The sequence below is a fragment of the Echinops telfairi genome, unplaced genomic scaffold, assembly GCF_000313985.2.
Source record: "Echinops telfairi isolate 266 unplaced genomic scaffold, ASM31398v2 ScPeMD7_70;HRSCAF=299, whole genome shotgun sequence".
In the NCBI taxonomy this organism is placed as follows: domain Eukaryota; kingdom Metazoa; phylum Chordata; class Mammalia; order Afrosoricida; family Tenrecidae; genus Echinops; species Echinops telfairi.
In genome coordinates this window covers 8,727,282-8,740,178 of record NW_022103968.1, presented here as the reverse complement: position 1 = coordinate 8,740,178, position 12,897 = coordinate 8,727,282, and the positions used below count along the sequence as shown (strand labels likewise).

Here is a 12,897-nt window from a genome sequence, read left to right as displayed (position 1 = left end):
TCCTCTTGGCTCTCAGCAAGCCTGGTGGTACATCTGCATATCACAAGTTGCTCATGAGACTTCCTTCCATCCTGTTGCCAAGTTTTCTTCACGGAGCCCAGCTTCTCAGCTCATTTGCTCAGTATACAGGGTACCACCCTGGGCACGCCTCTCCTGATTTTAAACCATGCAGCTCAAACAACTGCTTTTGGTCTGTGTACAGGTCCCACATGAGCACAATGAGGTGCACTGGAACTTTCGGTCTTTGCATGGCATCTGTACTTTGTTAAGATGCTCATGCAGCCAAAGGTCTTTGAGTTGGAATCAATACGCTTGGTTTCTTTTATGATTTTGAGTTGTATCCGACATCTCCATTCCTACACTATGTCTAGTACCTTCTACTATGATTCCTTAATTTAGATCACAGTACTTGGGAGAGATAGTCAGGCACCACCTAGTAGTTCTTCTGGTCTCGGGACCATGGAGACTGATGTTGGTCTACTATGAGTCCATTGGACTCTTTGTTTCAATGTGTCTTAGATATTCATTGCTCTACTTTGCGACAAAGGGAAGAGACACATAATTCTACCTGAGGGGTCTCACCTCATTTATATCCCCTATGTTTCCAATCATATTCTCTTGGGTGGCATTATAGCCTGATCTGCTCGTCAACCATTGCCACTAAGTCAAGGCTGACTCAAGAACTGTCCTTAGAGTTTCAGAGACTCTAACTCTTTACAAGAGCAGACAGAGTGGCAGGTGGGTTAGAACCAGCAACCTTGTGGTTAGCAGCCTGCTGGGCAACAGGGTCCCTTTCAGCCCTGCTCTCCTGGTAAGGAAATGTTAGCCCAAGTGGACAACTGCACCCCCAGGATGACGGCCCACCCTCCTGATGGCCCCTATGAGCCCCTCACTCCCAGCCACCAAAGGCCCCAAGGGCAGCCCTTTAAACCGCCAAGGGTTCCCGAAGGTTCTGGGAGCGTAGCTTGGGTTCAAAAGTCTGTCTTCTCTCTTCTTCTTTCTTGGAATGGAAATGATGAGAACTAAAATGACCATCTTGAGGCTCTAATAGGCAAGCCAGCCAGGGAACGGACCAACCTCTGATTTTCCACCTGACTACCAGCCCCAGGTACACCTGGCCCCAGCCAAGACCTCTGGTCCACCTCCCGTCTTTGCAGCAAGCTAGGGCATCTCCCCAGGTGGGGCTCCCACGTCATCACGCCGAAGAGCAAGGAACCCAGAACTCCAAGCACAGGACACCAGTGGGTAAGACACACTTATTAGAAAAATAAGCTGCGTGACATTTATTTTGTCTTATTAACATTAATATCGGTAGAAACATTTTATTGTCAGTATAAAAATTAACAGGATTTATTAAATACTTTCTCCAATTTCTGAAACATGTAAAGTCAGTGTATCTGCATTCACGTTGCACAGCTACAGCAAGGTGAGTGGGTGTTTCGGAGCCACACACAGTAGGTACATGGATACAGAACAGACAACGTGGCGGCAATGGTTTGCCTGAGGCCATCGATATCCAGCCTGATCTTTCCGAGAGGCCCTGGAGGAATCCAACAGACATGATCCTTTGAAAAGAGGGGCGGGCACCCCACCCCGGCACCAAGCTGTCAGTAGAACGACTCTGGGTGGGTCATTCAGTTTCCAATCATGGGACTTAAAGACCCTTAAAAGGCTTCTCGAGGGACAAAAGATTGGACGCCACTAGTCACTGCTACGAACCTGGACTAATCTGATTAACGTGCAAGTCGGGGCAGAGGGCCAGCTGCCAGCACCGGGCACCCCGCTCTCATCTCAACTCACTTCCGTCCTCAAGGAATGGATTAAGGCATCTTCTTAAGAGGACTTGGCGGCTCCCATTGGTCCCGGAAGGGGAGTTCAGCGATCCCTGGGTCCCATGATAGACCTTGTGGAAACAAAGTACCTTCCCCAGAAGAGGGCTCTTTCAGGATGGGCAAACTCAAATATATCCGAACCACACCCCCCACCCCCACCCTGACCCTGCCAAATAGGCCAGGCACTATCACTGGCTCTCTTTTCAAAGGATCCGGCAACTAGTTCAGTGTGAGCAACAATTCCCTAGGCCCTGGTGCTGCCTGCATAGGAATGCCACTTAACATCATTATTTTTTTAAAAACCACCGACAACACTATAAATGATTAATTGTTTTGTATATTACCAATTCATTAATAAATTAATGTTATATCATTTTTCCCTGAAAGAAAGAGTTGGTTTTTTTGTTTTCCTTTTTTCCTTCCCACCTCTGCTGGGTGAAAATTAAGAAGTTCCATGTAAGAACAGCATTAAGCAAAGAGCTGGTTTTTAAAAAAAAACAGAAGCGCGAGACCAATTTTCTAGGTGCATCGGGGCATCCATTTAAAATCAATACAAAAAATAATTCATTGTAAATATATAATATATATTTATACATAATTTGAATATATTTACATACATCCAGCACCTATATACTGCATCTGTGCTCTGAAAGTATGTGCTGACATATATTTTCTCCAATTCTTACAAAATTAACACGGACGGCAGAACTGGTGTTCGCCTGGAGTCCCACGGGCCCTGGCCAGTGCCTGCGGGCGGCGGGGCAGAGGGCTCACGTGGTGGGCCCACGGCAGTTCAGGGTCCCCTGAACATTCTTCTCTTCCGGGCGGAGGTTGCCTGGCAGAGTTCCCGACTGACTGTCTAACTCTTTACACGCACGATGATGATGAGGATGACGGTGGCAACCGTGCCCATGATTTACTCCTCTGATCCATATATACAAGCGGAGGCAAGGCCTCCCTGCTCCGTGTAGGTGGCTCCCAGTGCCATCCCATGTGGGGACAGGAGGACAGGTCCGCTCATGTTTGAACACTGCTGTTTACGTGTGGGCATGGAGGAAGGCAGGGATCATAAGGCATGGGGTCTGCAGAGAAGACGGAGTCGTCTCCTGACGAACAAGAGCTCCTTGTGTCGGGGTAACTAGGAGAATACTGTTCGAGAGGCTGGGTGAGGTCCAAGTAGTCCTGAAAGAAGGGAGAGAGACGTTTTATTTCATCTCGGGTCAGGGTAACAAGGTGAGTACGGTTCGAGAGGCTGCGTGAGCTCCACGTAGTCCTGGAAGAAGGGAGAGAAACGTTTTATTTTCGGCTCTTGGGAAGCGGGTTGAGCGAGCTGGGATTGAGGGAGGCTCCCCTGGAAGCTTTGGAGGGAGCCAGCCCAGCTCGGCTTCACAGAGACCTCCCCACATCTGAAACCTTACCCACCCAGGTGGGTTTTGTAGCCCGCTGTGGACCAAGCACTGCAGAATAAATGCAAAAGAAAGCCTCGCTGGGCTGTGGGTGCCAGGCAGTCACTCCACGTAAACTCTGTTGCCTGGAACTCAAGGCGACCCTGCCTGACAGTTGAATTGGTTCCCACTGGGTAGTCAATGGTTAATTGTTTGGAAGTAGATCACCAGGCCTTTCTTCCAAGGTGCCTCTGGGCAGACCTGACCCTACATGTTAACCACTAGCACCTCCCCCCCCCCCCCCCCTCCCTTAACTCAGCTGATGCAAACCTGACCTGCTCCCCACCCATATGGTCCATGGGTCCCACCTAAACCCCAGCAAAGGCCGACATCACAACATGCGTGGGTTCCCAGCCCCCCTGTAAAGAGCCGAGACTCTGAGCGCCATGTTTCTAGGCTAACTCAAGGGCAATGTGTCCCCACCAACTGGGCAAGTGAACGGATACAATTCACAACTCGCAGAAGCTGGGAGAGCTGAGAATGGAAACAGGCTGAGAAAGGCTCCCGTGTGTTGAATTCACAAAGGACTGTCGGGAGACGTAGTTGAGGGAAATGGAGGTTAAGTTGCAAAGTTTTGAAGAACAGAAATTCAGAAAGTCTGCATCCCTGGATGTTGCTGGAGGGGAGTGGGGACCTGAAGGGAGGGTGTCGGCACCCACCCACTAAGGGCAAGGCTCTGGGTGTCCTTAAGCAGGACACCACATCTGACCTGCTGCCTGGATCACCCCTGAGCCAGGAATGTTTTTTTACATTTTCAAGTGTCCAGAAAGCATCAGATAACTACCATCTCCGGGCCCACATGTGGAATCGAATTCTAGAACTTCAGAAACAATGATCTGAAATTCAAAGTGCAGAGTCCTGAAGGAGACACACGCTCGCTCGCTCGCTCGCTCGCTCGCTCACTCACTCACTCACTAAGTGCCTGGAGCTGATTAGGGTACAGCAAAACCCGCCAAGCTGAAGAGACACACTCAAGGGTGCTTGACAGGGAAAGCAGGCAATGCTGGCTTCAGGGGTCTGAGGTTTCTACCCTGGGGGAGTTCTGGGTCTCACAGGCCCAGCTGAACTGGGACGCCGGGATAGGGGGTGCTCCCCCACTCACCCCACCCTCCGCCGGAAACCAAAGATGCGTGGTTTTGCTGGGAAGGGGGCAGAAAGAGCAGACCACAGCACAAAGGGCCCCAGGGCTATCAGAGGAGCCTCGGAAGATTGGCGACTAGACATTTCAAAAGCCTTGAAAGCCAGCCCCCTCTTAGGCAGCCCCAGGGTTGGCTGCAGAGTCCCTCCCCGAGCTGGGGATGTGTCAGTCCAGCAGCTTCAGCGCGACCCACAGGACTGGGAACACGCACACCCACATCAAAAGAGAGCGTGCTGCTTACAGTGATAAAAATGAAAGGCTGCCCTACAAGGAGTCGGTTTTTCCCTCCAGCATGTGGTAATGATTTTCAGAAGGAAAGAAACTTCGATCTTTATATCCGTTAGACAATGTGGCAATTCTGCACTCTCTCCCGTAGGATGCCAGAATGCAGAAATTCCGGGCGCCAGGGCCCACTTTACCAACAGCCCCGCACCAAACGGGACCTGGGATCCTATTTTAAAAAAACGGCAACGTTCCCAAACAGAGCCCTCAACTTTCCAATCTGATAGGCTATCGGGGGCTTCCAAGCCCTGAGCTAAAGGAGCTATTTGTGGAAGCATTTTGGCAGGAGAAGAAAGTTTCGGGTTTTGTTGTTTTGTTCCCCCCTTCCTTTGAACCCCTCCCGAAGGTCCCTTCCCTTTCAACTTCCGAAGGTCGGCTGTGCTCAGTGGAAGGCATCCTCCCCTGGTCCCAGCACCAGCCGGTGGGACTCACCAGATACAATTCCCGGCTGAGTTTCCTATGGCCAAATTAAGCGCTCTTTCTCTTTTCTCTCAATCAGAAATGGAAAGTCTGCCACTTCTCGAATCTTGGGGGGTTGTGCTGTCATGCCTCTTGTCAGGGTAACAACTCTTGTTTCGTGTGGGGGTGTGGGGGTTGTCTTTTCTGTTTGACAGCAGGCTGATCACCACTAATCCCTCCGTTTCCTTCACCAGTGAGGGTCTCTTCCGTGCGGGCCTACTGGTCCAGGCAACACTGAGAGTGCCATCCCTACTATTAGTTCATGCCGACTCAGGCCGGCCCCGTACAAGTCCGGAGAAACCAGAGGGATTTCACTGACCGGTGTTTGAAGTAAATCGCCAGCCCTTTCTTCTGGGGAACCCTTCCACCTTCCGGTTAGCAGCTGAGCACATCCACCCTGTGCACTGCCACACTGCCCGGGGACCCCCTTTGGGGCACCTCTTTCCCTATCCATAAAGGCTTGCTGGAGCAGCCACTGAAATGGGTGTGTTTCGGCAGGAAGGTAAAGGCTCTCTACTCCCATGAAGAATTACAATCTTGGAAACGCACCTGAACAATTCTACCCTGTGCCACGGGGCCATTATGAGTCAGCACCGACTTGATGGCAGTGAATTTTATTGGAGAGAGAGTGTGGGTGAGAGACAGACAGCGCATATGACCATAGGCCACATCCTTTATCACCCGGAAGTCTTGTGGGGGCATTGCCATGGTTTATGGAGACTGAGCTTACAATGTCTGGTTCCCAGTCTGGTGAAGCTGCAGCGGCTTTCACACTCGGAGCCAGGGCGCAGGCGCCCTGCTCCTCCCCACATAAGCCCAACTGCTGTGCCTGCCTGTTTCTGCCCCCACCCCCTGCCCGCAGAGCAGTGTACCCCTGCACACCCTGTCAGAACCCACACAGCACAGTTCTGAGGACATTGGGCATTGAAAGGAACACACAGTTTAACTGACCCCAGGGGGAAATGAGAAAACCCCACCACAGACCCCACCCCGGGGAGGGTACCTCCCAAGGCCTGTCCTTTCTTACCTCGGTGGTGGTGAGTGTGAGAATCCGATCCAGGTCTTCCACCAACTGCTTGAAGGTGGGTCTCTGGGAGGGCGCTGCATGCCAGCAGTCTCGCATCATCATGTACCTGGGACAAGACGGACAGTGGCCCAAGTGAGTCCCCGACTGGAAGTGGGTCCCCTCTGGAGCTGGCATGCGACTCTCACCAGGTTTAGCACACCGTATGGGGGCGTGCTCAGCACCACAAAAAGTACCAGAACTTCCCAAGCCAAGATCCCCTAAAGATTCGCTGCTAGTTCCTCTGAAAAGCGCTCTGATCCACAAAAACATCGCTTTACACAAAACTCCTTAGGGGTGGCCCTCTGCCCTTGAAGAAAGGCGTGTCGGTTGACTTCCGGTATCTTGGACCCAGGGTGACCTCTCTCAATGGGATCCACACACCCACACCTTTTGGGCAAGTTGGGAGGTGACGGGAAGAGCCAAGATCTGAGCAAGCCCTGTACGTCTGGCAACGGGGGTCCTGGTATTCCATAACACCCACACCACGCACCTGCCCAGCGCCTCTTTCTCAGTAAATGTGCTACCTCCCCTGCCTTCAGCAAGGGGAGGGGTGACCCAATAAATAGGTCCCACTGCGGAATCCTCAAGGTAAGATGGGCCTATCTTGCAGACAGAGTGGGTTTCCTCCAGACCACCAAAATAAAGCAAATATAACCATAAAGTGGGGTGTGGGGAAGATCTCAGCAGGCTGGCCTCAGGTCAACACCCCGCACCCCAATGTCAATTGAAGCCCTTCCACCTTAGCAGTCGGACACACTGGGTTTGGTTGTTGAGATCTTAAAGGAAAGGCTCCTCCATTTCAAAACCAGCGCCCAAACAAAGCTTGGAGGGTACAATTCCAAGGTGCGGTTTGGATGCATTAATTCCCCATCACCAGGTCCCCAAGGGACTTCCGGATTAACCCTTTGGCGAGCCGACGCTCCCGGGTCTTATCTTGAGTATGGGTTTCGACAGCCCCTCTCTGCTGGAAGAGGCCATCGGAATGTCAGGGAAGACAAAGGGCACCTTTATGTCATACACTATTAAACTTGGCCATTCACCCAACATCCACTCTACATCAAAAACACCCACGGGATTACGGATATAAAATCCCCATGACCCAAGACACACAATAGGCATTGCCGCCTTGGGGACAATCTCTCTTCTTCATTAATCGTGGGGGAGGGAGGTAAATGAGTGGGGGTGGGATGGGGGCCCAGGAAAGCGGACAAAATCCTTCATGAAGCACTGCTGCTACTGCACAAGACACAGGTCACACACACACACAACAGCACATCGCCTAGCATGGGGTCTCACTATTCTGGAAGGCAGCCTGGCATTGGGCGCATGGCAGCTGGGCTCGGTTTCAGGCTCTGATGTGAAATGTGGGTGGGATGTTAACAAGGAGGCACTAACTCATTCCCTCTCAGGATAGGTGGTTGATAGCAAGTTAGAACGAGGCTCCTGGAGACCTCCATTCTCTGCTGGCCATGCTCAGGCTGGGCCCCACACCAAGGGTGGGGGAGTCACTGGTCCTACACCCTAGCAGGGAGCACACTGCACCCCACCCTCCCAGCAATCTCTGACCCATGTCTGAGGGTCAGCCACGTAGATCTTCCTGACAGTCTGGAGATGGGCCAGCTCAAGGTGGGGAGGGGGACCAGGTGCCTCTGACGGGCAGCCAGACGCCCTGCATGAGTTAAAGGCTGCACCTTCCGCCTCCGCTTGACTCTCTTTCGGAAGAGGGATGGCTGTCGGGGTCCATATCTGCCTCCCTTTTGGGTACAAGCCCAGAAAACCTCCACCCATCCTTCATCCGGTGCATGTCTGGATAGTTGGGGCTCAGGGGGCCCCCGAGGAGTGGAGATAGGAGGGGTGGGTGGGGCTAGGGGTTCTTACAGCTCATTGGTGCAGTTGGCAGGCTTGTCCATGCGGTGCCCCTCCTTCAGCAGCTTAAACAGCTCCTCCACGGGGATCCCTGGGTAGGGCGAGCCCCCCAGAGTGAAGATCTCCCACATCAACACCCCGAAGGACCAGCTGCATAGAGGCGAAAACACCCGTGTTAGGGAGGGTACCCCCGGTTCAGGAAGCAAACACCACTTCACCACTTGCTCCTTTCAAGACAGATGTGGCAAGCCTTGCTGCCCGCCCCCCGCCGCCCCCATATCCCATCAGAGCTCCAAATGGCGAGTCCCAGCCCCAACTTCCGCAAAGGCGGCTCTTCTTAGAGGCCCAGCTGGACCCGCTCCTGTCCCATTCTCCCTTCACCCTGTGTGGCCCCCACTTGGGGTCATGTGACCACCCGTAAAGGTGAGTGGAACTGGCTACAGCCAGAGCGGTGATCACGGCTGGGTGGGCCTAAGGTGGTGGAATCGGTGTCCCTCGGCAGAGGACTCTCATACACCAGAAACAAGCCTGGGGCATTCTGGGCTTTGTTAAGGGGATTCACTCCCTCGGGCACTGCAGGCACGGAGTTCCACACTCTGGAAGCCCACACGATGTATCAGGGAGCCCAGGTAGTGCTATGGTGAAGTGCTTGGCTATGCACGGAAAAGCTGGTGATTCCAACCCACCCGGGGCTCCCAGAACATCTGCTCCCTTGAAGGTTCTTTAAAACCTCTCCCTACGACCATCAGTCGTTTCTAACGCAGAGCATCCCTACCCAGGGTTTCTGAGACTATGAATCCATAAGGAAACAGACGGCCTCATCTTTCTCCTTGAGAGCAGCTGGTGGGTTTGAACAGCAAGCCTTGCAGTTTAGCAGTCCACAGCTGCCCCAGGGCTCCCTCCCGCAAAGATTCTAGTCTAAGAAAAGCCCACGGGGGCAGCTCTATTCTGTCACCTGAAGCTGCTGCGTGCCAAAAATTGACTTGACAGCCCCTAGCATTCTGGTGGACTGAGAGAAGAGCTGTCCTCGATTCTCTACAGAGCAGGAGAACACCACAAAGTCATTGCCATCGAGTCGAAATGGATCCTAGTGAAACTAAAGGACAGGGCAGAACTGCCCCTAGGCGTTCCCGAGACTGACATTCTTTACGGGAGCAGAAATCCTTCTTTCTCTCCAGCAGAAGGTCTGTGGTTTAGAACTGCTGGTCTTGCAGTTAGCAACCATCATGCAACCACAGCACCACAGGAGAGGCAGGCAGACATAGCCTCTGTGCCTCAGTTTACCCATTCCAATCACAAGAACCACAGCACTGTCTTCTGAGATCTCATTCCCGGCTGACGAGTGGATTCTGACCCATCGCCACCCGAGCAGCCAGAGCAGAATCGCCCCTTTGGGTTTCCCGTACAGTAAACCTCGATGGGAGCAGAAAGCCTTGTCTTTCTCCAACGGAGCATCTGATGGGTTCGAACTGCTGACCTTGTGGTGAGCTGCCCAACAGTGTCATCCACTATGACACCAGGGATCTAGGCCTATTGAATCAAAACGGTTCTGCAACCAACATTTTCTTAACCTCCTTCTTTCATCCTGTCTACAAACTGTGGGGCCATAATATAAAGAGGGGCACCAGGTGCCTCAAGTCAGCATGCCCCCAATGGGGACATCGTTCACCCCAATGTCCAATGGAAGCCACTAGCCTATCAGTGCTCTGTGATAGAATCACAGCTCTATCTTCCCAAGGCTGTTGCGGACACCGAGTTGGGGCCCGAAGGGCCAACACAGGCCGAGGGCCCTGTAGAAATCAGCAGTGTGGACCAAGTTTCGAGTCTGTTTGGCCCCTGACGTTCAAACCAAGACTCTCGCTCACTACCATCGGTTTAATTCCAACTCACAGTGACCCTATGGGCTGCCAAGACTGTGACTCTTTATGGGAGTCGGCAGACTCATCTTGCTCCCACGGTCCTTTAAACCTGCTGACCTTTCCGTTTACAGCCCAATTCCTAACATCACTGAGCGTGGAGAAGTACAAGTACAACAGACTTCCATCAGCATAGGCCTGGTGTCAGGATGTCTTTTCTAAGAACATGCCACCCATCTGTAAATTCGAGGGCTGCTCTGTAGCCACACACATCCGTCTGGACGGGAGGGCCATGTCTGCTCTGGCAGGAGCCGGCTCGCCGGCCCTCCTCCCGTGGTTTCGGAGCCAGGCAGATTAGTAACAGAGCATTGGGTGCCAGCCTTCCATAAAATCCGGCCTTTCTGAGGCCGCCCAGAACCTCTGTGACCCCTACCAGGGGTCCCAGAGGCCGAAGGAAGACCGAATGGGAACAAGGCTTTCACAGCTCAGCCTGATGAAGAAACAGGCAAAGGGAGTCACTTACACATCACTCTGATGGGTGTAGACTCTATCGAAGAGGGCTTCGGGGGCCATCCACTTGACTGGGAGCCGCCCCTGAAAGTGTGGAAATACACGGGCAACAGGCAATAGATTAGCAAGGAGCTTACCCAGCAGGCACAACGGGGCTCTGGCCCGAAAGTGCCGTCGTCCACATCCCCACCCCCAGCCAGTCCTGGGGCTTTGGGGCTCAGCTCAAGGGGAGTCCCTCTGGGACATGGGGGTACAGTGAATGGTATGATCCTTTGCTGGGCCTGCCTACACAGGAGGGTGTGCTGGGCCCCTCTAGGGTTTCCCATATGGGCTCCAATAAATTTCTTCTCTTTTGCTTAAAAAAAAAAAAAAAGAAAGTGCCATCATCCTAATGGGTTTGATTGATCCAATCAAACAGAAGGAAAAAACCCATGTCCTCCGGGTCCCTTCCGACCCTACAGGACTGGGTAGATTCTAATGGGTTCCTGCGATTGTCACTCTTTACGGAGTAGAAAGCCCCATCTTTCTCCCAAGGAGCAGATGGTGTTTTAGAACTGCATACCTTGTGGTTAGCAACCCAACACATAACCACTACGTTACCAGGCTCCTTAGCAGAAAGAAGCTCCCCTAAACTGTGGCCAGCGTGGGAAACAACTCATAGCAACTGCAGGGGACGGAGGACTTCCAAGGCTGTCATCTCCACGGAGCCCGACGGTCAAGTGCTTGGCCACTGGGCCACGAGGGCATCTCCCAAACAGGATTGATTATTGGCTTGATTATTGGCAGACTTGTCACCGGATGGCTTTTAGAGGTCCCTCAGTAAGGCAGAGAGAAGCTCCTGAGGCTGCAAACGACGGGCAAGGTATGCAGGCCTCCGCACAGCCAGGAAAAGTGATCACCCAGTGTTTTCATGGCCCTTTGTCTGTGCAGCTCAGGCACACCCTGACCTACTACTCAGGGAAAACAGGAGCCAAGTAGCCCTCAAGGTCTTAGTCTTGGCTGTGGAAGCCCCCCTGCCAACAACTCTACGGACACAGCAGAGGCTGCCAACAGTTACATATGCAAGAATGCTTCACCTGTGGTACCCGAAATTAGAGGCCTCCACACCTGGCTGTCCGATTGCTGTCCTGGGGTGGCTTGTACATCGCAGAATGCTGGAGGGATGCTGCCATACACTGGTGTTTAAAATACCAGCAGGATTATCACGGCAGACTGGTTTCAGTGGAACTTCCTGACTATGATAGACTGGGGGGCAAGACCTGGCAATCTGCTTATGAGAAATTAGCCAAGAAAAGTCCTGTAAGGGCACGAGGCTATTGTTGGTAGAGTGTGGATCCCAGGAAGCACCGCGCAGCTGTGGGCTCGGGGACAGCCACGTCATGATGCTGCCCACGGGCTGGGCAGCACTCTGGGCTTGGTTAGTGCCCATGGGTATCAAAGCCTGAAAACAGGCAGCCCACAACTGCTTACTGCGATGACTACAGGTAATAAAGCCAAACTCCAAACCAAACTCACCGCCTTCGAGTTGATTCTGACTCACAGTGACCCTGTAAGACAGGGTAGAACTGTCCCGGTGGGTTTCCAAGGCTATCATTGTTAACAGGAGTAGAAAGCCTGTGTGTCTCCCAAGGAGGGGCTGGTGGTTTTGAACTGCTAACCTTGTGGTTCATAGTGCAGTGCATAACCACTATGCCACGAGGGCTCTGGAAATGAAGGTCGGAGGAAGCCAGGGAACGCCCGGCCCACCCCGCCTGCCCCCAGCAGACTTACGTTGGTGGTCTTTTTGTAGTAGTCTATGTTGTTGATGTCTCTGGCCAGTCCAAAGTCTGCTATTTTCATCACGTTACTCTCTGTGACCAGGACATTTCTGGCTGCTAGGTCTCGGTGGATGCACTGAAATCGGGAGAGAAAGAGCTCATTCCAACTGCTCCGAGGGCCGGGAGGGAACACACGCCCAAGTCAGCACAATACAAGCCGGAACATGCACCCAAAGATGCGAGCAGGCACTTACTTCCTAAATCAGGGGTGGGAACACCGATGAAGTCATCCCTACCAGCTAAAGTCCCACACCTCCCCAAAGAGAAGAAGTCCCACCCCTCACACTTGGGGGGTGAGGAGGGAGAGTAATGCAGCGTTTGACAGTACAGGCCACAAATGATGTTATCAGTAGCCAAATGGCACCGGGCAGAAGAAAACCACTCCCCACCTCTGTTCCCAAATGAATAAAATCCGGAGGAATCCAGAGGGTCCACATCCCTTCAAGGAGCAAAGGCAGGTGCCATCCCCAGGCTCCCTTCCCCCTGTAGAGCCCCCTGCAATGCCGCACCCCAAGGGCATCGAGGCACCCTAAAGCCTTTTCTCTCCATCCTGCCCCTCGACCACTCTCCAAACCCACAAAGGCTTGGCCAGACTCAACTGCCCCCTCTTTTTCACCTCCTGGTCA

The 12,897-nt window shown here is 52.8% G+C and overlaps 1 protein-coding gene across 10 annotated transcripts in view; it reads right to left on the bottom strand.

The window, feature by feature from the left end:
* Nucleotides 1-1,988: 1,988 nt before the first annotated feature.
* Nucleotides 1,989-12,897, bottom strand: part of FGFR2 (fibroblast growth factor receptor 2) — a 125,040-nt gene continuing 114,131 nt past the window's right edge. For 9 of the 10 annotated variants that reach the window (XM_045291219.1, XM_045291217.1, XM_045291218.1 and 6 more), the window contains 5 exons: nucleotides 12,225-12,347; nucleotides 10,468-10,538; nucleotides 8,101-8,238; nucleotides 6,184-6,289; nucleotides 1,989-3,014 (listed from right to left, as the gene is read on the bottom strand). In XM_045291219.1, coding sequence (XP_045147154.1) covers nucleotides 2,850-3,014; nucleotides 6,184-6,289; nucleotides 8,101-8,238; nucleotides 10,468-10,538; nucleotides 12,225-12,347 — 603 coding nt within the window. In that variant the 3' untranslated portion in view covers nucleotides 1,989-2,849. The other variant, XM_045291220.1, reaches the window with a different exon arrangement.